The 24,891-nt window shown below is 29.0% G+C and overlaps 1 protein-coding gene across 1 annotated transcript; it reads left to right on the forward strand.

Moving 5' to 3' along the window:
• Window positions 1-5,387: 5,387 nt before the first annotated feature.
• Window positions 5,388-8,204, forward strand: LOC111683574 (rho GTPase-activating protein gacF-like). The gene is made up of 7 exons (XM_023445657.2): window positions 5,388-5,764; window positions 5,884-6,048; window positions 6,199-6,574; window positions 6,649-6,881; window positions 6,942-7,106; window positions 7,173-7,661; window positions 7,732-8,204. The coding sequence occupies exons 1-7, from the start codon at window positions 5,494-5,496 to the stop codon at window positions 8,169-8,171; spliced, it is 2,139 nt and encodes a 712-aa protein (XP_023301425.2). The 5' UTR covers window positions 5,388-5,493; the 3' UTR covers window positions 8,172-8,204.
• The last annotated feature ends 16,687 nt before the right edge of the window (window positions 8,205-24,891 follow it).

The following is a 24,891-nucleotide window of genomic DNA, read 5'->3' on the forward strand; positions in this document are numbered from 1 at the left end:
GCCAGCCGGCTGGCTCAGAAAATGATTCTTAATCAATCGGTATACTTTAAGGTGGGTATTGGACCAATATTTTTCTATGTTACAAACATCAGCACAAACGTATAATACCCTCCCCACTATAGTGGTGTAGGGTATAAAAAATATAAATTTAGTTCACCGCATAGCTGTTTTGAGAGTCACACACAAATACTGACTTCTTTCCTGTTTGTCTAAAAATATACATTTGCTAAAATGTGATAAAAAAAATTAAACAAATTGAGTCAAAGTAACTTTTTTATTTTGGTTTGTATGTTTTGTTTTTTTTTTTAAGAAAAAACATGGTTCGGCATGGTTAGGACAACAATTCTATATTTCTTGTAACAATATTTTGTTGTCATATCCAAACAATTGTTATTTTTACTGAATTTCATCAATATTTTAGTTACTGAAAACATTTAAATGTTTATGACAATTATAAATTTGAGAATGATTCTCTAAAAAATAATTATTTTTACAACAAATAAATAATGATAATTATGTAAACATATTATATTATTTAGAACCATTTAAACTATCAAATAACCATTAATTGGTAGGATTTTAAACTTTTATCCATATAAAGTTTAAAATATAAGTAAATACTATAAAAAATATTTTGGTATCGCTATTTTTATATCAGTTGTATGGTTTATCCGTACTAGATCGGATTAAATAAAGTGTTAAAATAATTGTGAAAAGTAAATAATATCTATAAATATAATAGGAAACAATATAAATTTCAATAGAAATATAAAATACATAATATAGGCTATATAAAAAATTAATAATTAAAAAAAATTAAATTGTGTTATATTGGCATGAAAGTGTGGATAGGAATACCAGTGCTTTGAAGTTTTGTTTTTGTTTAAAAGAAAATTAACAAATAATTACTTTTTACACCAAGCACATATGTAACCATAATGTGGTTACTTGAAGACATGTGATTACTTGAAGCCATTATATGATTACATGAAACCATAATGTGGTTGCTTGAAACTACAATAAGATGCTACAGCATCACATTATGATTAATAAAACTATATTATAATGAAATATTCAAACTATATTTAATCATAATATGATATATTATTATACGAATAATTTTCATAATATGTTTTAACTTTAACCATAATTCTAACCGTAATATATTTCTCTTAGATTATGATTACTACAACTATATTTTTCTCTGCGTGTAGATACATACACATAAAAAACAAAAATTTCTGCAAGAATTTTTTGCTTGATATGTCGTTTTTAAAGTTTTTCGCTGGTGCAAAATTTTTAAGAAACCTGATAATAATAAAATATTTTAAAATTTTGTTAGAGTTTTATTAATAGCCTTCAGATTTTTGATTTTGTAATTTCTAAAATATAATTTTTCGAACCTATAAAGTACATGTATATATGACAGTTAGCCATATTAGTTTGTCTGCCCATTTGTATGTTAAAAACTGATCCGACATCTGGCGAGATATCAATTAAGATTTTTGATTTCTTCGAACTGTGATATTTATAATTTTTATTGAATATTCTTTAGGCTTGAGTTTAATTCGCACTTGGGGATAAGTTATTTTTCAAAATTGTAATGATATTTTTTATTATACGAATATTGAACATTTAATTTTACTCAACCCTGAAAAATAATTTTAATTGATTTTCAAAATTTCCAGTTCTCAATCATGTTAAATCATGTAATTAAAATTCATATTTTTACCACTAGGAGATAAATAAATCAATTTCCATTTTATATTATATTAACCTCTACTATTTGAATTTGGTTTAATTTTTCAAATCATTTGATTTGCTTAGAAGTTATTTCAAAAATAGCGTTAAACATTCGAAGACACTTGTTCAAAACGATCTTTTTATAAACATTATACATCTAAGACCTTCACCTTCGTGAGAAGGTGAAGGGTATAAAAATAATGTGGCAATTCTGATATGAACCTCTGTTCATATACTCTGAACATATCTGGACAAGGAAGGAAAATTCAATGGTAACATTTGTATATGATACCTTTCATCCATCATCATACAACTTAGCACACATCTCATTCATACGACACATTCATAAGAGAAAAACATAGGACACATTTATTATAGGTAGACGGGTAGACGTACCATATCTTAACTTAGTCCCACAGTCACTCCTCTACGGGGCATCTGTTGTTTCGGCAATTTGTATGTGTGTATGTTGAAATCAGTTTTCAGAAGACCCCAGATATCTGGAATATCCGAACTTTCAATAATTCCATTGAAAACACGATCGAATAGAACACTATTTAAAATCAGTCCAATCGGTCCATAAATATCGAAGTTATGAGTAAAAATCTGAGATCACCTCTAAAAATTTCATTAACAATTGATATTTTTTATTTATGCTCAAACAGTAAATTAAATTTTGTTATTGTACTCTTGTTTATAAAAAGAAGGTAGAACGAGAGCAGCAGAGCAAGAGTAGCATAGCGAGAGCAGCACTAGTGTGTTGTTATGTTCAACGTTTTTAACTTAATTCCAATCGGGTTTTGTTGGTCAAATAGGCCGAAACATGGAAGGTATAAGGCTTCTTTGTTTTCGCAAAGATTTTCGAAATTCTATAAATCGCAAGGATTCGCTAAAAGTGTCAGTTTTGTTTTATTTAATGTCAAATTACAACATTTTCGATGTTAAAAATTCAAAAGAAGTTTAAAATTTTTATGAATTTTAAGGTAATACGGAGCATCATAATCAATCAAAAATTCTATTTTGACTTTTTCGTAACTTAGTGCCTTTTGGATTTCTTACGACGATATGTATATTCAAAACTACATAATAAACAAAGGCATCAATATCAATACATATTTGGCAAAGTTAAGAAATTTAAGAAAATTATTGAATTAAAACATAAACTCAATGTTCAAAAATTAAAAATATGAGACATTTCACACGTTTTTACCAAGAAGATAAGGATTTTTGAAGTGAAAATCATTTTAGTAGCTTAATTTTATAAAATTTGCGTAATTTTTTTAGCTTTTTTATAAATTTTCCCTTTTTTGTTCAAAACACAATTTACCCTTAACATACTTATATCACATTATAATAAGTTTTTTAAGAACAATTGGGTTCATTTATTGGCAAACCTTAGAATTATGAACCGATCATTAAATATTTTAAATGATTAACAGTCATAAAAAACTCATTCATGTCGAATTTCATCACGGTGCAAATACTTATTTGTAAGTCAACTATTATAGTTAAACTGATTTTCTTAAGATTCTATCAAAAATACATGGATAAAAGCAATCTCCAAATTTTACGAATTATTTATCTTGAAGAAAATTAAGTGGATTTGATTCAAACTTGGTAGACATATACGTAAATTCTTCTATATTAATTATAAAAACCTAACATGTTTCCACACCCCTTAATATATTACAAACTAGTATGGCTATACAGAATTTATTTGTTGGAAACAGAATCTACATAAAAATTGCAAAAAAAGCAGCCAGCACTTTTTATGTTAGGAATGCCAATCCCGAATTTTCAAAAGAAATGCCGGTATTTTTTAGGATTAATATATTCCGAAAACCGGGATTTTAAAAAATAAATCCCGGGATTTGCTTCAAAACAAATGTTTTTATTTTCTCTTTTGAGCTATATTTTTTTCAAACTACCATCCTATTTTAGTTTCGATTTATGCAAAACGAATATAAATTAAATGATTAATTTCGAAATGTTAGTCATAGACCCAAAAAGTATACATTTCTGTGCCTGTAAGTTGAAAAAACGAGATAATTTATATTTGAGCTGCAAATTTAGACGAAAATTGACACAAGAAAACTTAATATGACCTTCTCTGAAAACCACATTGATGACTATTTAAGTATCAATACATTACAATATATTGATAGTGCGTATTTCATTTTGCACAGCTGAATCCCCATTTATATTTCAATATAGGAAAATTTTTTGTATTGAAATTGGTTAACATCGTTCCATTATATCACCTAGACCCCATATTAGTGAACTTGCCGAATAGAGCTTTTAAGTTCATAATTATGTTTAATATATTCGTATCACGACAAAAATCTGCAAAACAAAGATGACCCTCATGAACTTTATAATTATAGGGCCTCATTTGACCCTAGCCTCTATAAAAAGTCCCTTCAAAATTTGGCTTAAGTATATATGAGGCAAGGTACAATTCAGCATAAATGCTTTATTATGAAAACTAAATCACATTTCTTATTTGTTATACCCTACACCACTATAATGGGGAGGGCATTATTTTTTTAATATAAAATATTTTACTAGTATTCCTTACAACATTCTAACAATAGGGTCTTATCGCAAATTATGTTAAAACAATCCTAAATCTTTGTGAAAAGATGTTTTTATACCCACCAAAAGATCGGGGTATATTGATTTTGTTATTCCGTTTGTAACATATCGAAATATTGATAATAGAACCACAAAAGTATATATTCTAGGTGTTTTTTTTTTAATTTTAAGACTATCAGTCATGTCTGTCTGTTGAAAGCACGATAGAGTCCGAACGGAAAGAGCTAGATGGTTGGTATTGAAATTTGGCAATATCGGTCCACGTTTTCAAATAGCCCCCCGAACAGCTTAAACAGTCTAAACTGTTTTAAAATTGCGAGTATAACGATGAAATTCGAAATATAATTAAGCGGTCAATCAATTTCTTAAATTAATCTGATTTATTTTGTTCAACAGGAACAAAAATATTAATGTTTATAAGGGAGATAACCATTAACAATATATTAAAATATCAATTAAATTAATTTGACTTTACTAATTTACTCATTACATATCGCCATCTAGAACTCAAACGGCCCTATTTATTATTTTGATTTTTTTTTAGAAAAATCAAAAAAAACTATTTGACTGAAATAAATTTGACACTAAAATGACCCAAAATAATTTCGGATATTTATTAATTTTTACTCATATTACCATAGTTTTCGTTTATGTTTTCTATAGTTTTTCAGGAAGATATTGTGCACAAATTTACTTAGTTATACCCCTAATAGATAATACTTATTCAATTCTTTATTAAATAATAATTTTTCTAGTGTATTTTTATCGTCAAACGTTTTTTGTGGAAGGCGTTAGGAACAAATTCAAAATAAACGTTGTGTAGACTGGCGAGCGGGCGCTAAGAAAACACAAAAGGAAACTTACTTTAAAACAAAACAACAACAAGAAAAGATTTGTAAATTAAAAAAATATATGTATATCTACACATATGTATATTGTTATTATTAAATATGTATGAATATGTAAAATATTTATTGCTGATAAGAAAACCGAAAACATGAGTTCAAGAGAAGTTTTTAGAACCACAATATTTATCACAAGTATTTCGAATAAAGTTATCCAAGCGTAAACATTAACGGATGGAAGAAAAATAGTTATTAAAAATAATACAAAAAATATAAATAATCATTAACATAATTTATTAAAAAAATAACAATGATATTCACCGATAAATTCCAAAGATTCCAAATAAGATTATCACTCTTAATGTTTATATTGTTTCTTGTCATCAATAATACCGAAGCGGGTAGGGACCGAGATCGAGGTCCACGATGCGAGAAGCCAGATTATATTGCAAATGGTAGCTATCGCATAAGACGCGATAGAGTAATGAGAATTACTTGTAATAGCGGGTTTCACTTACAGGGACCTAAAACAATTGACTGTGTACGTGGGAAATGGGAGGGAGAAAAACCTGTTTGTGCAAGTACGTATTTCATTGAATGATCGATCCATGATTCATTTAACTCCATACTAACAACATTTTACATGAAAAATATATTTCATGGTTTTACTTTTTTCTCCTCCGTCTTTATGGACTTTTAGAAAAAGGGTGTTCAAAAGACTTGGAACAACCTGAAAATGGTCGTATACAAATCGATAATGAGGTTAAAGCGATCTTGTACTGTTCGGATAATTACAATTTAGCTGGAAATCGGCACTCTTATTGTAATGGCACTCACTGGGATCGACCTATTGGAAACTGTCGTGGTATGAATAGAAATTAAATAAATCATTTTAGAAGATTTTGTTAAAATATATACATACAAAATTTGTGTGTATGTATTATAACTATATACCTATTATATATATTATGTACGTATTTGAATTTTCTATACAAATTTCAAAATTCTTTTTAAGAACGCAAAAATGTCGTTCAACATGAATGTGATTTTGAAACTGATGATATTTGTGGTTGGACATACGAGCCGCGCGAAGGACTAGAATGGAAGCGAGTTATGGCGGCAAATGTCTTTACCACTTTTAAAACTGGACCGCGCCATGATCATACCACATTAACCGCAAATGGTGGTCATTATATGCTAATGGAGAGTCTCACAAGACTTAACGATGACGTCACCCTCACTTCACCCATATACGATCAAGGTTTGAGTTTAAAAACAGCATGTTGTTTTCAATTTTATTACTTCATGTATGGCGCTGGTGTCGGAGATCTGTTTGTTATCGTGAAGCCGGTATCGTTGACTTTGGACGACTTGTTAAAAAAACATAAAGAGTATGAATTTATTGTTTTCCTGATAAAATGTTAAAAGTGTAATATTTTTAAATACTTAATAATTGTGTTTTTAGATTAATTAAGTTTCAAAAATATGGTAATCAAAATAACATTTGGAATGAAGCACATTTTAACATAGAAGAATTAAAGGAAGACTTTCAGATATTGTTTGTGGCCAAGTCAGGTCGCGGACAATTGAGTGATATAGCTATAGATGATGTTAAACTCTTAACTGGCGATGATTGTAGAGCTCTGGACAACAAAGAGGAGGAAGAACAATCTAATGAGGAGTACGATTCTACAACATGTAAATAAGATAAATCTTAGCTAATTATTTATATGATGTTCTAATGATTCTATTTTACAGACGAATCGATATTTGAAATGCAGTCATGTGCAGGACGGTGTTTTGATTCACCAGGAGCTGGAATTATTCGTACCTCTGGCCATCTTAAAGGGTTGTGTAATTGTGATACTGATTGCGAAGATAACGAAACATGTTGTCCAGATTTTCGCACAATATGTTTAAGTGGTAAGTATTTTTGTTTATAGTGCATTAATTATATAGTCTAATTGTTTTTTTTTTTTCATTTTAAAGAGTTATTTGCGCAATCGACAGTTTATTCTATAGTAGATGAGACAACCCAGAAAAATGAAGCAGTGATCAGTAGTAATACTACTGCTGCACAAACTACGTCTACAAGTACTACAAAAAAACTAACTACAGCAACTACTCCTTCCACTACAATTAACACTACACCAACTACAATTAAAACAACACCAACTCCAGTAAAAACCACGCTAACTACACTGAAAACTACTTTAATCACTACAAAAACTACCCCTACTACAGTTACTACTACAACAACTTCTACCACACCAAAGCCTAAAATTATTGTGACAACAAAAACTACTCCAAAAACTACAACGAAAACAACGCCAAAACCAACACCGTCAACAACAACAACTACTTCACGTAAAATTACCACCAAAACTACAGCTAAAGCAACAGCGACAACTACTACCACCACAACACCAGCTCCCACAACAACACAACCTAAAACTATCACACCTAAAATCTCTAAAGGTAATTTCTTAAAATCAATAGCATTTTTCAAAAAACAAAAAGAATCAATCCAAATTTTTAATTTATTTAGATGCGACTTCTACCAAAAAAACAATTCCTTCATCAAAGCCCGTTGAATACGTTATAAATGACAAATCCAAATCCGAAAATACACACAACGGCTCCAGTCTACTGCTGTGTGTATTTGTGATACTAGCAGTCATTATTTTAGCCGGTGCTATATATCGACGTTTTGGTGACAAAGCTGTAGCCTGGTACATGATCCACTTTAAGCAAGGCAATCGCAACGACGAGGACTCGTCGTCAGTATCAACGAGTTTTAAGCGGACAGAAGCGAATTGTAGTGATATTGGCAAAAACTCAAAGGGCAACTGGCATGTTAAATCGAAAAAATCAAGTACAAAATATAATATGAAAACTCCATTGGTAAATGATGATGACGAAGATGATGATGATAATTGTGTAAATGGAAATATTGCTTTAAAAAATAATATTTATACAGAATTATAAAAATATATACATATTTATTTTAAGTACCTTTCTTTATTAAGTGATTTTTATTTACATCAAATATTGGCATAAATATATATTGGTATATATACTACTATTCATAAATATAAAAATTAAAACAATTTCAACTCTTTGAAACCACTTAAATACAATTTTTGAACATTTAAAATTAGTCTTAAAAAATGTTCATTCTTTTTGAAATCAAAAGTATTGGAGAAAATGTTGGTTAAAGTTCAATAAAAAAACTGTAAAAACTAATTTCAATCGGTTGCGAAACGTTATCGATTACCTTTATCGAAAAAAAAATTCGCTTCAAAGACATATTATATATAACATTTGGGTTCGGCATGAAAGATTTGTACTTGTTTAACACAGGACAACAAAATTTTAAAAATCGAAAACAAGAGACCTATATATATATAAATATATATATATATATTATATAATATAATATATATATATATATATATATATATATATATAATATATATATATATTATATATATATATTTTATATATAATATATATATATATATATATTTATATATATATATATATATATATATATATATATTATATATAATATATATATAATATATATATATATAATATATATATATATATATATAATATATATATATATATATATATACGTACTCTACTTTGCATACAAAAACAAATATTTTCTGAAAGAGGTAGGATCCGGATTGAATGAGAATCCATAAAAAGGGGATTTTTTTAACCTTTTTCGCTCTTCAAATGGTGAATTTTTTTATAATATTGAACTTGTAAACAAGAAATTAAGAGTCCGGAGTAAGAGAAAAGAAAAACGTTGCAACACATGTAGTAGGGGAAATCATATTTAGGAAAGTAGAAATAAAAAATGCGTATAACTTTTACGTTAATCATTTAAAAATGTGTGCACTAACGACATTTTTATAAAAACGCTCCAGCTCATAAACGGACCACACTAAACCCAACAAGTTCTTGTTAAATTTTATCTTAATACCATGATTTATTGGCATTAAACATCTTTTGCAGTTGTTTACGTTGAATTTTTACAAACAAATGACACAGGAAGACATCTTCTTTAGAACGTTACTGCCGTTCGAAAATTCTTATAATTTTCTTACTTGGACATGTTTGACACCGATATGTTTATCCGAGAAATGTGAGAACTGTGAATAATCTTACCGGACAGATACTTAAGATGTTGGCTCCAAAACAAAATATCAGCAGAACATCACTCATAAGAAACGTCTGCAATTGGACACAAGATGAAGTAATGAAATTATGTTTTTAGGGAGAATGGTCCGCACTACTTTCAAGCAATCTTGAAACCAGCTAGGTCCGTCCGCAATGACCTTTAAACATTTTTATTATTTCCTTTGTTATTAGAATTTTATTTTGATTAATTTTTAATTTAGTTTGAAAAATATTTTCCATTTTATATTTTTGAATTAAAAAAAAATAAAGTAAAAAGGAAACAAACAACTCGGATTTATAAAGTAAATATGGTAGCATATAAAATAATGAATTGCTTAAACGTCGGAAGTTTAATATGGTTACGAAAAGAGAGAACGGTTATACCTTTTTTTCTACTATGGTGGGAACCTATAAAAAGAGATTTTTTGGTACTTTTTGGTTCTTCAAAAGGTACTTTTTAAATTTTCTTCTGTAAGAACCTATAAAAAGAGATTTTTCGGCACTTTTTCGTTCTTCAAAAGGTACTTTTTGAATTTTCTTCAATATTGAATCTAGAAGCATTGAGTAATAGAGGAATTACCAATATTTTAGGAATATAATTTATTTTTACAAAACATATAAAACCGTTCGCTAACCAAGTAGCGGGTTATATACTAGTAATGTAATAAATTTCATCAATAATTTGAATTTGTATCGCTTTTTCTCTTACGATCAAACATGAATAAATTTTGACAACTGTTTAAAATACATGTAACATATTTATATGTCAAGTAAAATGGAAGGTGGTCGTGTCTTTGGGATTACTTTCATAAAAATATTTATTTTTTGTAAATTTATCATTTCGATTTGCTTCAATTTTAACCACAATTTCAAATGTTATGTATATTTCTAAAATTCAACATATATGTGTATACACATATATGTTGAATTTAATTAAACCTAGCCATTTCAAGACCTTATATATGGTTTTATTACTGGTATTGACAAAAAATTCAGGGGTTGTTTACACTTATTCTTACACACACACATTAATTCTTATGCAACAAACGATAAACACGTGACTTGAGATGTGGCCGACAGCAGTATTCAATAGTTCAAACAAACACTAAAAAGATTTAAATAATGGGTTGTTACACAAAATATTTCCAGCAAATACTTATTGAATTCAAGATAGAATATACATTTGGCAATTGTTGCCATTACGACTACGAAGAAAATTCAGTTGTCTTAACATCGTTTGAAAATAAACACTTCAGTTCACATTTACTTGATGATTTGGTAAGGAAGCACATAATAAATGAATGATTCAAATGCGTTTTCACCCCAATTTAGCTTTACACTATGTTTCATCACCATTAGCACCATCTATATAGAATTTTCCTTTCTTTTAATAATGACATAATATAGTATTTGAATAGATTAAGTAAAATGATTTAAGTCTGTATTTTTAATACATTTATTCATAAGTACCAATTGCAAACTGATATTTATAAAGAAAAATGTTCTCAAATTTAATCCTTTTTTAATGATTTTTCAATTGATCTCAAATTATTACAGCAAAAACTAATGATTATATCCATGAGAAAACTGATAATATTTTTAAAATTCGGACGCTGTTGTAATCCTATTGAAACTGGTTGAAATCCAATATTTCCGCTGAAATCTGTACGTCTTATAAATATAATTTAAAATTACATAAAATTTCACAATATGGACTTTGATATGCAGATTGAATTTAATATAAAACTTGACATAAATAAGTTCTATATTACTTAATTGTAAATAATAATATAATAATACATATTTGAGAACTGCAATGTTTATAATAATACAATATCCTGCAAAAAATAAATTAATGAAGTATCTCCATAAGCCTTTGTGGAAGTGGTGTTAAATGACATCGAAGATATTATATACATATGTTTTAATAAACATTTTAATGAGTTAATAAAAAAGTTTATGTTATATGTGCGTAACTCTGTTATACATATTAAATATGTATGTCAAACTGATTTTAGCTGATTTATGATATTATTAAATCCCTACATCTGAATCATTTCCAAAAAATAACATAACATCCTGATCATGACTTTAGAAGTATTGAATTTGTAATCATAAAATAAGGTCATTAATGACATAACAAGCCTGTTCATTACTTCTACAGGTCTTTTTCGGTACTTTCATAGAGTAAATTCTATCAGATTGCTCATTTTTTGACTAATTTTCCTAAGGTATCCGTATAAAGGATATTTCAGAAAATTATTTTTTCAACAATAAATGGCTTAAATGCTTTATTATGGTCGGCCTCGTCCGACTATAATTTCTCACTTGTTTTTATACCCACTATCAAAAAAGATGGAGTGGTATATTGATATAGTCACTCCTTTTGTAGCACATCATAGACCCTCAAAAGTCTGGGTCCTTAATAAATTTTAAGACGATCTATCCATGTCTGTCCGTCTGTCTGTTGAAAGCACGATAGAGTCCGGACGGTAAGAGCTAGACAGTTGAAATCGGTCCATAATTGATCCTACCCCCTATATAAGGTTCCCTCAAAAAATGACTTGTTAGAATGTACGAATGTAGCGCTAAAATTCGACAGTAAGTTTTTTATGAGCACAAATCTCTCCACCGTGTTTTATGAGAATCGGTCCATAATTAACCCTTCCTCCATATAAGGCCCTCTTTAGAAAACTAATTTAATGCACATATCTGTGCGTTTATAGGAGAGAATTTTATTTATTTATTTATTTATTTATAAGATTTTATTCACAAATAGAAAAAAGTAAAACGATTAATAATTTTATATTTAATTCTTCTTTTTTCGTGTAGATATTTTTTGTTTATACCAGTTCTGCATGCGTAACAAATACTTGATTTGAAATGCATGACTTTTTGAATATATGAAGAATTCCCAATAACTTTGCAGTTTGTCCTTTGATATAAACGTTTTATACCACTTTGGAGAGATAATTTTTTCTCTAAAATTAAGATTTTTTTTCAAAATGTTGTACAAATATAATAATAACTAGCATACCCTAGGTGCTTCGCTACCCTAACCTAAATTAAATATATATAAAATGTTGTTTACTTTTATAGAAAATTAAAGTTTAAACATTTTTTAATGTTTCAGTTTTATACGTTCAATATCACGTGATTAAATCGCATTCAGAAAGAAGGTTGTATTTTTAGTTACATTCATTTAGCCTCCAGATTATAGAAAACTTCGAAAGTACTATTTGAAAAAAGCACTATAAAAATACCTCTAATAGATTATGATTAATCACAAATTGTATGTTTATGTGATCAATATTATATACACACAGAAAAAAGATAGATTGGAAATCGGTTACCATGATAAATATTTAGTTAAATTAACTAAAATTGTATCGCTGTTATTAAAAATCTGTAAAATTAACTAATTTTCTATATTACTTACTAAAAAATAACATAATTATAATGGAATTGCGGTTTTAACAATTTTCATATCAATAATTTAAACTGAATTGTATCGGTTATTACATTTTTTATGATTTTTTATGAATTCAGTAAGAGGTAATAATAGTTGACGTATACAAAAATAAATAAAACAAAATGAATTTAGAATTAAAAAAAATCGAAAAACGTTTGAGGATTACTTTATGTGAAAAAATCAGATTATAATTTATTTTGTGTTATTTTTCCATTAGTGTTAATAATTTTGCAGCTGCGGAAAGGCGTGAAAGGTAGTACCTTATAGACATGTTGGACAGGATGAAGAATAAAATCCCTGGCACATAAACATAGCGTTTACCACCAAATTAACAAAACTAAAGGGCAAAAGTAGTATTTTTATTAAAATAAGTTTTGTATATATTATATAAATTTATATATTTTGTAAATATTTTCAATAAAATTAAATATATTTTAAAATACACAAAATCCATAAATTGGTTTTCAATAAATAATATTTCAGTTGCAAATACCAATAATTTCAATCCACATTACCGAACAATAAACAAAAATAGTTGTGTACACAATATATTCAGTAATAGTAACGGAATTTTTCAATAATTACAATCGAATTTTGGTATAGTTGTGAGAACCGGCTGAATTCGATTGCAAACAAATTCGGTTATCAAAACGAATCTGTTTTCTCTGTGTACAATTCAAAAATATAATTTTAATGAATGAAAAAGTACCAAAAGTACCTCTCAGTAGATTCTCATTCATTCAATATGGCAAAAATATCAAAAAGTACCATCGGAAAAACGAAAAAGTACAAAAATCTCTCTCAGTAAATTCTCATTTGATAAGGACCGTGTGTTCCAGTTAACCATTATAAAGAATCTAAAAGGTACCATTTGAAGAATAAAAAAGTACCAAATAGTTCCCACTTACACAATATTATTCAATCAAGACCATATATGTTAAAATTAATGTTCTTAGGTTGAATTTTTTAAAAAATTAAAGAAGTTAGAGTACTATATTCGGCTGTGCCGAATCTTAAATACCCTCCACCAGCTACTTCTATGTTATTACTTTTCTAATTGATCAAATATTTGTAGAAATCATTTTTCTCGTGTCTTTAATAGAAAAAATCCCAAAAGTTAAATCTATTACAATTCCAAGATTTATTGAATATTATAAATTTAGTAATTTGCATGTATGCATGTGTGTGAATGATTTAGAGATTTTCAAAATATAAATACATATATAATTTTGTTCTACACAAAATTTTGTTCAACACGAATTGACAATGCTCTTTAAATACGGTTAAAGCGCTTTTTGGGGCTGGACCTAGTATAGGAGAAATAGAATTTTTGTATATGTATCATTATGTATCTGGACCTAGTATTGGAGCTATGACCAAATATGGACCGTTCGTAAAGCAATTTTATGGTGAATTTATGTATATAAGAGCAATATTAATGCTAAATGTATGGATATAAATATTTTGTTATGAGTTATGTGCGTTTTTTCTGATTTTCGGAAGGGAACCTTGTATGTATGTTTTTCTAAAAGGGACCTTATATGGGAGCTATGACCAATTATTGACGTATATGAGCAACGCTTGTGCCAAACTTTATATGGATATCTTAATTTAGTAATGAGTTATGTGCGTTTAAGTTATTTTCGGGAGGGGACCTTGTAAGGGAGCTATGACCAGTTATGGACCGATGGAAAAAAATTTATTAGTAACATTTTTGTGTATATGAGCAATACTTGTACCAAATTTATTATCGATATCTTAATTTAGTAATGAGTTATGTGCGTTTAAGTGATTTTCGGGAGGGGTCCTTGTATGGGAGCTATGACCAAATATGGACCGATCGAAAAAATCTTTCATTGTAATATTTCTGTATATAAGAGCAATACTTGTACCAAATTTAATATCGATATCTTAATTAAGTAATGAGTTATGTGCGTTTAAGTGAATTTCGGGAGGGGACCTTGTATGGGAGCTATGACCAATTGTGGACCGATGGAAAAATGTTTTCCTTGATATGAATTGTATTGATATAGAACTTTAAATTGTAAATTTTTGTGAAGATATCGATATTGTAACGGAAGTTATTAACAATAAACACATTTTCCGGGAATATGTACATTTGAGTGGGAGGTATATGAAATTATGAACCGATTTTTTCGATTTTTAACAATGTTGATTTTGGCACCAATAGATATATCTCTGATAAAATTCATCAATTTATCTGCAGTAGTTTTTGTAAAGAATATATATACTTTGTTGTGCCTTTGATGAATATTTCTTAGTGTTACAAACGGAATGACAAACTGATATATACCCTCTATCACCACTGATGGTGGTGGAGGGTATAATAATAATAACAAGTAAGAGTTTTATATTCGGCTGTGCCGAATCTTATATACCCTTCACTATGATGTGTTAAAAATGGTCAGTACGAATTTTATTACAAAAAATCAAAAGATACCAATTGCAAAATGTCCTCTTTTATGGGTTCTCACTTATTCCAGACTCTACATATTTAATTTCACGTTTCTAGGTTCAGTATTATAGAAATTTCAAAAAGTACCTTATGAAGAACGAAAAAGTAATTAAAGGTCTTCTTTTATGTGTTCCCAACTATTCCGGACTCTACAAACTTAATTTCATGTTTTTAGGTTCAATATTATAGAAAACTGAAAAAGTACCTTATGTAGACTAAAAAAGTACCAAAAAGTCCTTTTTTCTATGTTCTTACCTGGTCAAGGCCCTACATGCTAAATTTCATGTTTCTAGGCTCAATATTTTATAAAATTCAAGAAGTACCTTTTGTAAAACGAAAAAGTTCCAAAAGGCCCCCTTTTATGTGTTCTGATTTAATCCGGACTCTACATACTTAATTTTATGTTCCTAGGTTTAATATTATAGAAAATTCAAAAAGTACCTTTTGTAGAACGAAAAAGTACGAAGAAGTTTCTTTTTGTAGGTTCTTAACTAGTCAAGGCCCTACATGCTAAATTCCATGTTTCTAGGTTCTATATTATAGAAAATTCAAAAAGTACCTTTTGTAGAACGAAAAAGTACCAACAAAATACCCTTTGATGTGTTCTCGTCTAATCCGGACTCTCACTCTGCTACTCTTGCTCTGCTGCTCACGTACTGCCTTGTATTTATAAAGAAGAGCACAATAACAAAATTTACCGTATGATTGCGTATTTTGTTTTTGTTCTTTGCAATTTCTGTTTGAGCATGAATAAAAAACTCAATTTTTAGGTTGTCTCGCATATTTGCTCATATATCCGTTATTTATGGACCGATTTTGCTGATTTTAAATAGCGATCTTCCCGAAAGCATGTCTAACAGAGTTATTGAAGATACGGATTTCGCCGATATCTGGGGTCCTCTAAAAACTGATTTCAACAAACATACAGACAGACGGACATGGCTTAATCGATTCCGCTATCTGTTAGGATCCAGAATATATATACTTTATGGGGTCGTAAAATTATGTTATAGAAATTACAAACGGAATGACAAAATACCCTTCTCACGAAGGTGAAGGGTATAATAATAATAATGATAATAATATTGGCACAATTTTAAAATAAATCAAAAAAGTACTATTATTTATAAAATTTTCAGTTTTATTCGATTTTTGGCACGGGTTCCCGTTATCCGATTATACTAATTACCAACACCAACAAGTGTTATATATAAACTAAAACCAATGCTCCTCTACTGTACATTACAATACTGTACATAATCAATAAACTATAGTTCATTCAAAAAATAAATATCATTGTAAAAATTGAAGCATTTGTTCAAATTTGAGAGTTATGGTATCATGTTGTTGTAATATAATACGACCTTTTATATGTAATTCAATTTATTTTTGTATATTTATCTTTTTAGTTGTTCTTCTAGGGTCGAATTGCAATTATACCGTCAGAATTCTATTTTCTATAGAACATTTTTTTTTCATAAACTTAGTAACATACACCTTGTTTCTGTGTATTTCTTGCAACATGACTTATTACTTTCATTTAATCTCCCATGTTCAACATGAAATATAAAAAGGATATTTGAGTACCACAAACATATTTAGTTCTTCTAACACCACTTTTTCATTTTCATGTATCTTCATCCTAGGAATTATTATTGTATTTATAATAGATAATGCAGTTTTTTGTGAGCTCATACATTAGCTTTATTAATTATGAAACTGAATATTAAATTGCAATTGAGCATGATTGAATTATTTTCTTTTCCTTTCATTTTCATTTTTTGTTCATTTTACAAAATTGAATGTTTGATGTTTATACAAAATGATTTATTTAACTTGTACTGTTCCCGTTGGTATGAGTTGATTACAAAATACAAGAAAATTTTCGTCCTGGGGTCAATACTTGTTGAGCTGGGTTTCAGGACGTTCCTTGTTAAACCCTTTTTAAATACTTTTATGAATCAAAAGAAACTTTTTTGTACAAACTCCACAATCTCTCTTGGACATAACACAGGCATTAAGTAATTTCTGAGTTTATAAGCTTGGTTTTAAGTATTAAGTAGTAGCAATAAAATAAAATTCATATGAAAATTAAATATTTTTAATATATTTTAATCGCATATACGTACATACATATGTATATACAAAAATGTTTGACACACCTTACGTTAAAGCAAAAAAATATCAAAATCCTTTCTCATGAATAATGACGATTTAATTTTGAGCATATTTATACTATAGTTTGATATTGGTTTCCAAGACCATTGAACAACTGTGAACATAAACAATAATATTTTAACGAAATTTTAATTAAGTTGCAAAATTTTGGAGCTATTAAAAATAATACGTGACTATTGGCTCATCCTTTTAATTCTATTTTCCTAATACACTTTTAACAAATGATTATAAACTGAATAACAGTTCAATAAAATAACAAGTAAGAATGTATAGTCGGGCCTGGCCCACCAAGTAATACTCTACACCAGTGAATAGTATGTAAAAAACGTGGATATTAATAAAGCATAACAGTTGTTTTTAGCCTTAAGTTCGAAATATTTTAACAATTGTTAACAGAAAAAAAGTAATTTTCGAAAAGAGGAGTTATACGGGGTGTCACTATTCTTGAAAATATTTCCAAAGATATTTACGTCTACATTAAAGTTATTAAGGTACAATTTTATCATGCTACTTGTGTTTATTGATTTTTAAATACTTTTCTGAAGATGACTTTGAATACGGGCTAGGGTCAAATAAAGTCCGATCAATGCGACCAGCAACCTTCAGAGCAAACTTAGTTGTGCAGATACAAGAATATTTAACATAATTATGGACTCAAAAGCCTTTTTTGGGAATTACGGAAGCTAGGTGAAATAATCAACCGATTTTAACCATTTTCAATAGTATTTGTTCTGGAGCAGAACTAACGTATGTGCCAAATTTCATTTATTTCATGAACCACTAAAATGGTGTAGGGTATAAAAATGCTCAAGCCTTTTTGTAAACTTCATTGGAATTTTTTGTTGTTTAATGATTTGGCGTATAAATAGTATTGCAAGAGGAATATGGTTTGGCTGATGGTTGGGTTGTGGTATTTGTGTAGAAATTTTTTATTAATCATATTTATATTTAATCTCTAACAATTTGTCTGATTAATTATTTCAAGTTGAGTTTCATTATGTAAATTACAAGCAAACTTTTGTCTCATCATCCTAAATTTAAATTCCTACCAACACTTTTGGTTGTGCTTCAATACAACTCAATGTTGTTATTGTTGCCGGTGGTTGTTGTAGCTTTTTTTGTGCAAAACTTTTCTCCCCGATAGACATCGTCAATTAATTGTGCCCTGTGGAGGAAAGAGCGAAAAAAGACTTTATTATTATTCTCTTTTACAATTTTATATAATTTTGTTTTTGGGCTTCCTTAAATTTAAATGGAAGTTGCCTTTAAACTTTCCTTTTTTACAAGTGAACTAAAATTGACAAACAGAAACGTACAAAATTAACAACTAACAAATGGATGGATGAGTGAAATGAAATTTGATAAAATTCGCAAACAAAAAGAACTCTCTAACCAAAAACCAAATGGATGGGAGGCAGGAAGTTGAAGAAGAGAATACAACTTCTACGAGGGATTTATATGGGTGGTGGAGGACTATTTTTTTCTTTCGGTGTATAACTGACAAATAGAAAGCAAGCAAAATTACTACTATACTGGTTCAGAGCAATTAATAATTATTCATATTTTTCAAACATTAAATTTAATTAAAAAATTATTTTACAACAAAAACAGTGGTATAAAAAACCATAAGGACGTCGATGTATTTTTTAAACATTGAATCAACCCACTACTCGTTCAGTGAACTGAAGCAATTAATACAATAAAGAAGTTTGTGTTACATTGACTGAATGTATAACCGAATGGGTGGTTGATGGCTTATGACAAAGTATGCAACATTGAAAAGACAAAATACCACCACTTGTTCACCACTTTATTCCTCAACAGATTAAAAACAAATTTAGATGTTTGTTATTGTTATTGAAAAAAATAATAAGTGCCGGCCAGAGAAATTAAAATCGCCAAAGAAACATAATTTTTTATTGACGGTTCAATTGCTGTAACAAGTCTTTGCATTGCGAAGATTGCTTATTGATGGAAATTATTCCAATATATTACAAATAATAATGTTAAATGGCGAAATAGCTGTGGTTCCCTGTATTAATTTACAGTTTCCGAAATTCAATAGATAATTTACAACCCTCAGCACAAGGACAATATGCCCTCCACACTTAAGTAATGTTAGACATTATGATTATATGCTTATTGTCCTATATGATAATACCTGGTTATATATTATCCCAGATTTCATCCTATGGCTAATTATTTTAATAACGATTGTATATTATTAGATCATTCCCGCTGTATAATTAATTTAAGTTACTTTTATACCTTTCACCTTCGTGAGAAGGGTACATATAAGTATTGTCTATGATATTATTTTTCGACCCCATTGTCACCTAAAAGGCAAACGGTCCTATCTAACATTTTTCAATTTTAAAGGAGAAGCAAAAATCTATTTAAATTGAAAAGGTTGTTTCGATTTATAAATAAACAAATTGTTTAACAGTGAAACTTATCAGTTGTTATGATAGTTAACAATGGCGTATATAAAAATGAATTAATTGGACTTATAACCTTTGTAGAATAGGGCATTTTGCATTTTTCAATTCATCAATAAAATTGATTTTGAATTTTTGGTTAGTTTTGACCATTGGCGTTTCAGGTAATGATTCTATCCTATCCTTATAGATAGCGCAGTCGATTAAGTTATATCCGTCTGTCCGTCTATCCGTCCGTCCATATGATTGTCTGTATGCTTATTGAAATCAGCGATATTAATGGACAACTAAATCTGTCACAAATAACGAAGATATAAGAAAAAATCCGAAACAACCTCAAAAAATTTAGATTTTTTATTCATGCTCAGACAGAAATTGCAAACAAACAAATTTAGTATGTAGAGTCTGCATAAGGGATGCCAATCGGGACTAATTTTTAAAAGTCCCGGGAATCCCAGGAATCCCGATATCGGGATCCAGGGATTTTCGGGATTTCTAAATCCCTAAAAATATAAATAAATTTTTAACAAATCTTAACAATTAACCGACAAAAATAACATTTTCTATTTCATATTACAATAAGAATACATTAAGTATGTGTTTACTAATACAGAAAGCTTTCCCATAAGTATTTTGTGAAATTTTTGGAAAACAAATTATTTCAAAGTACTGGAAATAATAAAATAGTTATTTAAATACAGTGCTTTCTAGATACACCACTCATGTGACCAACCGTCTTGACCTGAATATCGGATATATGGCTTTTAATGGCCGCTAGGGTAACACTACCAATCTGGTCAATTTAAAATATAGCCATCGTAGTTCCAGCTTTTGCCATGTTATAAGCAATATTATTTCCAGTTATATATCGTATCCTCTTACCCAAATAAGAGAATTATCATCACGCCATCTTATTAACAGGTTGACTGCCAGTATAGATTCTGATATACCCATATCCGATAGAGTAAATGCCTATTTATTGTCCTTTTTATATCCTACACCCCTTTAGTGGGAGTGGGAGGGTATATTGGGTTTGCCCCGAGTAGCTCATAATTATGTTTATTATACTCGTATATCGACAAAAACCGGGACAACTTAGTTTTATACTAGCCTTGAAGACCCTGTTGAATTTCGTGTCTTAAATTCATAAAAGAATTCATAAAAAAGATTTTCTGCTACTTTTTTTTTTTTTTTTGTTTTTCAAAAGGTATTTTTTAAATTTTCTATAATAATGAACCTAGAAACAGGAATTAGGCAATAAAAGGGAACTTTATGGTACTTTTCGCTATCCAAAAGCTAATTTTTGAGTTTTCTATAACAATGAACCTAAAAACATGAAATTAACCGATAGTGACATCCTATAAAAAGGGACTTTTTGATACTGATTTTAGAATTCTTAATTGTTCAAAATGACTTTTAATAGAGTCGAAAAGAGCATCAAATGATAAAAATGACCTTAAATCTTTTTTATCTAGGATGTAGAGTTAGAATCTTAAAATTTTGCACGAAGTCCTTCAACATTCATGTTAATATTTCGGTGAAAAATGGTCTAATTTTCGTTAGTGTGCTTGTCACCTCTCATATGAATTAAAAATTAAAATTCGCATTTCTAAGAAATTATCTAAGCTAGAAATCCAAAATTTGGATTTAAGTTTAAAATACATCAAAGGTACAATCGCTTCGCTTTCGTCAATTCACATAGATGGGAAAATCTTCGTTTTAAACAATATAAATATTATCTGAAATAAAGTAAGAAATCTTTTAGGCAAAAGTAGCAATTAAAGACGTCATCATATGAACAAATTACGGGAAACACCACTTTACTTTATTCGCATAATTAAACAACAATGGGAAGGAACGTTACGGCAGCTGCAGCATTATTTAAAATCTTATTTATTTTAGTTTTCCATTCTTTGTCTTTATAAATAGAAAAAGTAACCGCAAGTAAAATAAATAAAAGGATATACGAAATAAAAAAATTTTTTTACTATTTACCTCATGGCTTACAGTAGCGTTATTTGTGGAAGGAGGTGGTTCATTATTTTTCATGTATATAACAAACTCACACATACATAAATACATTAAGGTGACCCCGTTTCATTAGAGAAAAAAACAAATAAGCAATTTTGGAAGCTGATTTTTCCACTGAAAATGAATGCTTGATCATTCTAAAGCATTATTTATCAAAATTTATAAACAGGGATCAATATAAAGCAATCTGGGTTGTAGGATAAAAGGCAGTTTTTAACGTTTTTCATATCATGTGAAAGCATTTCTATTAAACATATGTATTTTTAGCTCACCAAATACATATTTTTATCAGGAACATCAGCAATTTGCATTTTTGAGCTCCCTAATACATACACATTTATGTATAATTTAACTTCTGTATTTATATTGGTAATGTTGCTGCCACTACTGATGTTGCTACTGTAACAACGGTGTTGCTGTGTTATTTTAGTTACGTGCCACATGTGTTTATTTTCTTTCTAGATGTTCGTTTTGTTTATTTTGAAAATTCATTTATTTCGTAGAACGAAATTCAACGCAACAATAACCATCGCTATAAATATTCTTGCAATTTAAGAGTAGGATGGGTGGGCGTACCTATAAATATTGTACAAATACTATTATATCAACATTCATTTCGCAGTGGTGAAATTTTGAAATACCATTATATGTAGATACATGCATACAATACAGTCACATTTATGCATTATTTTGTACTGAAGATGCGTTCTGAACATGTGAATGTTTATATGTATTAATATCAAGGACATTTTTAAAGAACTACATTTTGCATCATATGATTCAATCATTTTAAACAAAAATATTATGGCTTGTTTACCTTGTTGATATTGGTTAAGTTGATGTTAAAAACAACAAAAATAAAATATGTGTATTAGAGTGGCGCCAAAATTGAAAATGTTGACTATCATTACAATGTTGATTATTTTTTAATAATGAAGCATTTAATTTGTTTTTACCTTAAGAGATTGGGTTAACGGTAATACTGTACCTATCCTTATCAATTTATGCCTACATTAAAGTTATATGTGAAGAGTTTAATCGTGTTATCATTTAGAAAATCGGCAGTATTATTTATATTTAAACTTTTGTTAAACTAAGTTTTGCGATTTTTGTTGTTTCCATCTAGTCCTAACAAAGTGTACTAGAAAACTTTTTTTAGCTAACTTAAAAATTATTTGAATCACTGCTATATCCGAAACTTCAATATTATATACATGGTTAGGTTAGGTTGATAGGAGGATGTATAGTACATCAATTCCAAAGAAATATACCTAGGCCAATATCGGAACTGTTTTCAAGGAAAAAATATATTTTGTTCACTGCGTATATTGTTTTTAAATGTTCAGAAACTCTGTTTCCTGGACGTAACTCATAACAATATTCCAATCAGTGTAAGTCAAGAATGTTATTTCCAGAAAAACATTACTTACAAGATACTTGAATCTAACTTTGACGAATGCCTGACAGTGACAGAGAAAGTGCTCCAATGTTTCACAGTCCTCTCCACATGTTCTACATCCGTCTGAATCCAGTGTTTCCACTTAGAATACGTACCATCATAATAACTTCAGACTTGCTCATTTCTCGGAGATTTCTCGTCTTATTCTCATCAGAGTCACTCCATAGAATCTTTGTGGTTCTACCCAACGTTTCATTATTCCAAGAGGCGTTATGAGATTCTCTTACCCACATTTTTAATTCAGCTTTTGTTGTAATTTAAACTACCTCGAGATCCCTTCCCTTTAAAGCTGTTACATTTGCCCTTTCGTTGCCGAATAGTCCCGAGTGGCCTAGTACTCATATGATGTAAACCTTAGCTCTGGGAGAGTATTCAGTTAAAGCTTTCTACAATCCAATACGTTTTTAGATTTAATTCTATCACTTGATATCGCCCTATTTGCCTTCTGACTGTCGGTAAATATATTAATACGAAATATACATTCCATTATTGCTCGGACTTCGGCCTGGAAGCTTGTGTTATAATTAGGTAAACGGTGGTATATATGATAAAGACATGCTTTCGGGAAGAACTCATAAATAACGAAGATAAGAACAAAAATTTGAGACAACCTTTGAAAATTTCATTAATAATTGAGATTTTTGGTACATGCATACATATTATTACGGTACATTTTGTTCTAGCACTTCCATGCATATAACTAGTTGGAATGCTATATTCTGCTGTGCCGAATCGTAAATACCCTCCAGCAGCAAGTTACTTTTTATAAAAACCCAATATACTATATAATTTTCAGATAACTCGACAAAAGTTTTCGTAATGATGGTACTAAGATTTATTCATATGTGGAACTTATTATGATTAGACCCAGAAGATTTTATATTAAGTGATTATAGGCCGATCTTGCTGATACCAAAATATTTAGAAGAATGATTTATATATTTACAAACCATATTCCCGTCGAGCTATATTTTGACGACCATATTAATATGAATTATATAGTATTAAGTGATTTCGATTTCAATGAAATATGCGAGTTTAAATTAATTTCGGAAGTGGATCTCATATTGCAGCTATGACCAATAATGGACAGATCCAAAAAATATTAAATATTACAAATGCCATTTTCTTTATATGTTTATTGCACCCTGAGATAGGCTTTAACGATATTTAATAATTTACATGTGTGTGAAAGATTTAAGGAAATTCAAAATATATATAACATTGTTCTATTCATATTGATAATGCTACTAGTTAATATGGTTAAAGTGATTTTCGGGGCAGGATCTAGTATGGAAGATTTGACCAATTATAGACCGATCGTAAAAGATTCTTTAAGTAATTTTCATAAGAGCACATTGTATGGGAGCTATGACCAATTGAAAACGGTACTCCACACCCGCCGTTCGTCAGCGTATGAAATAGAAATAAACCTATCGCACAGTTCGTTACGTATGATG

Source organism: Lucilia cuprina, chromosome 2 (genome assembly GCF_022045245.1).
Source record: "Lucilia cuprina isolate Lc7/37 chromosome 2, ASM2204524v1, whole genome shotgun sequence".
Lineage (NCBI taxonomy): Eukaryota > Metazoa > Arthropoda > Insecta > Diptera > Calliphoridae > Lucilia > Lucilia cuprina.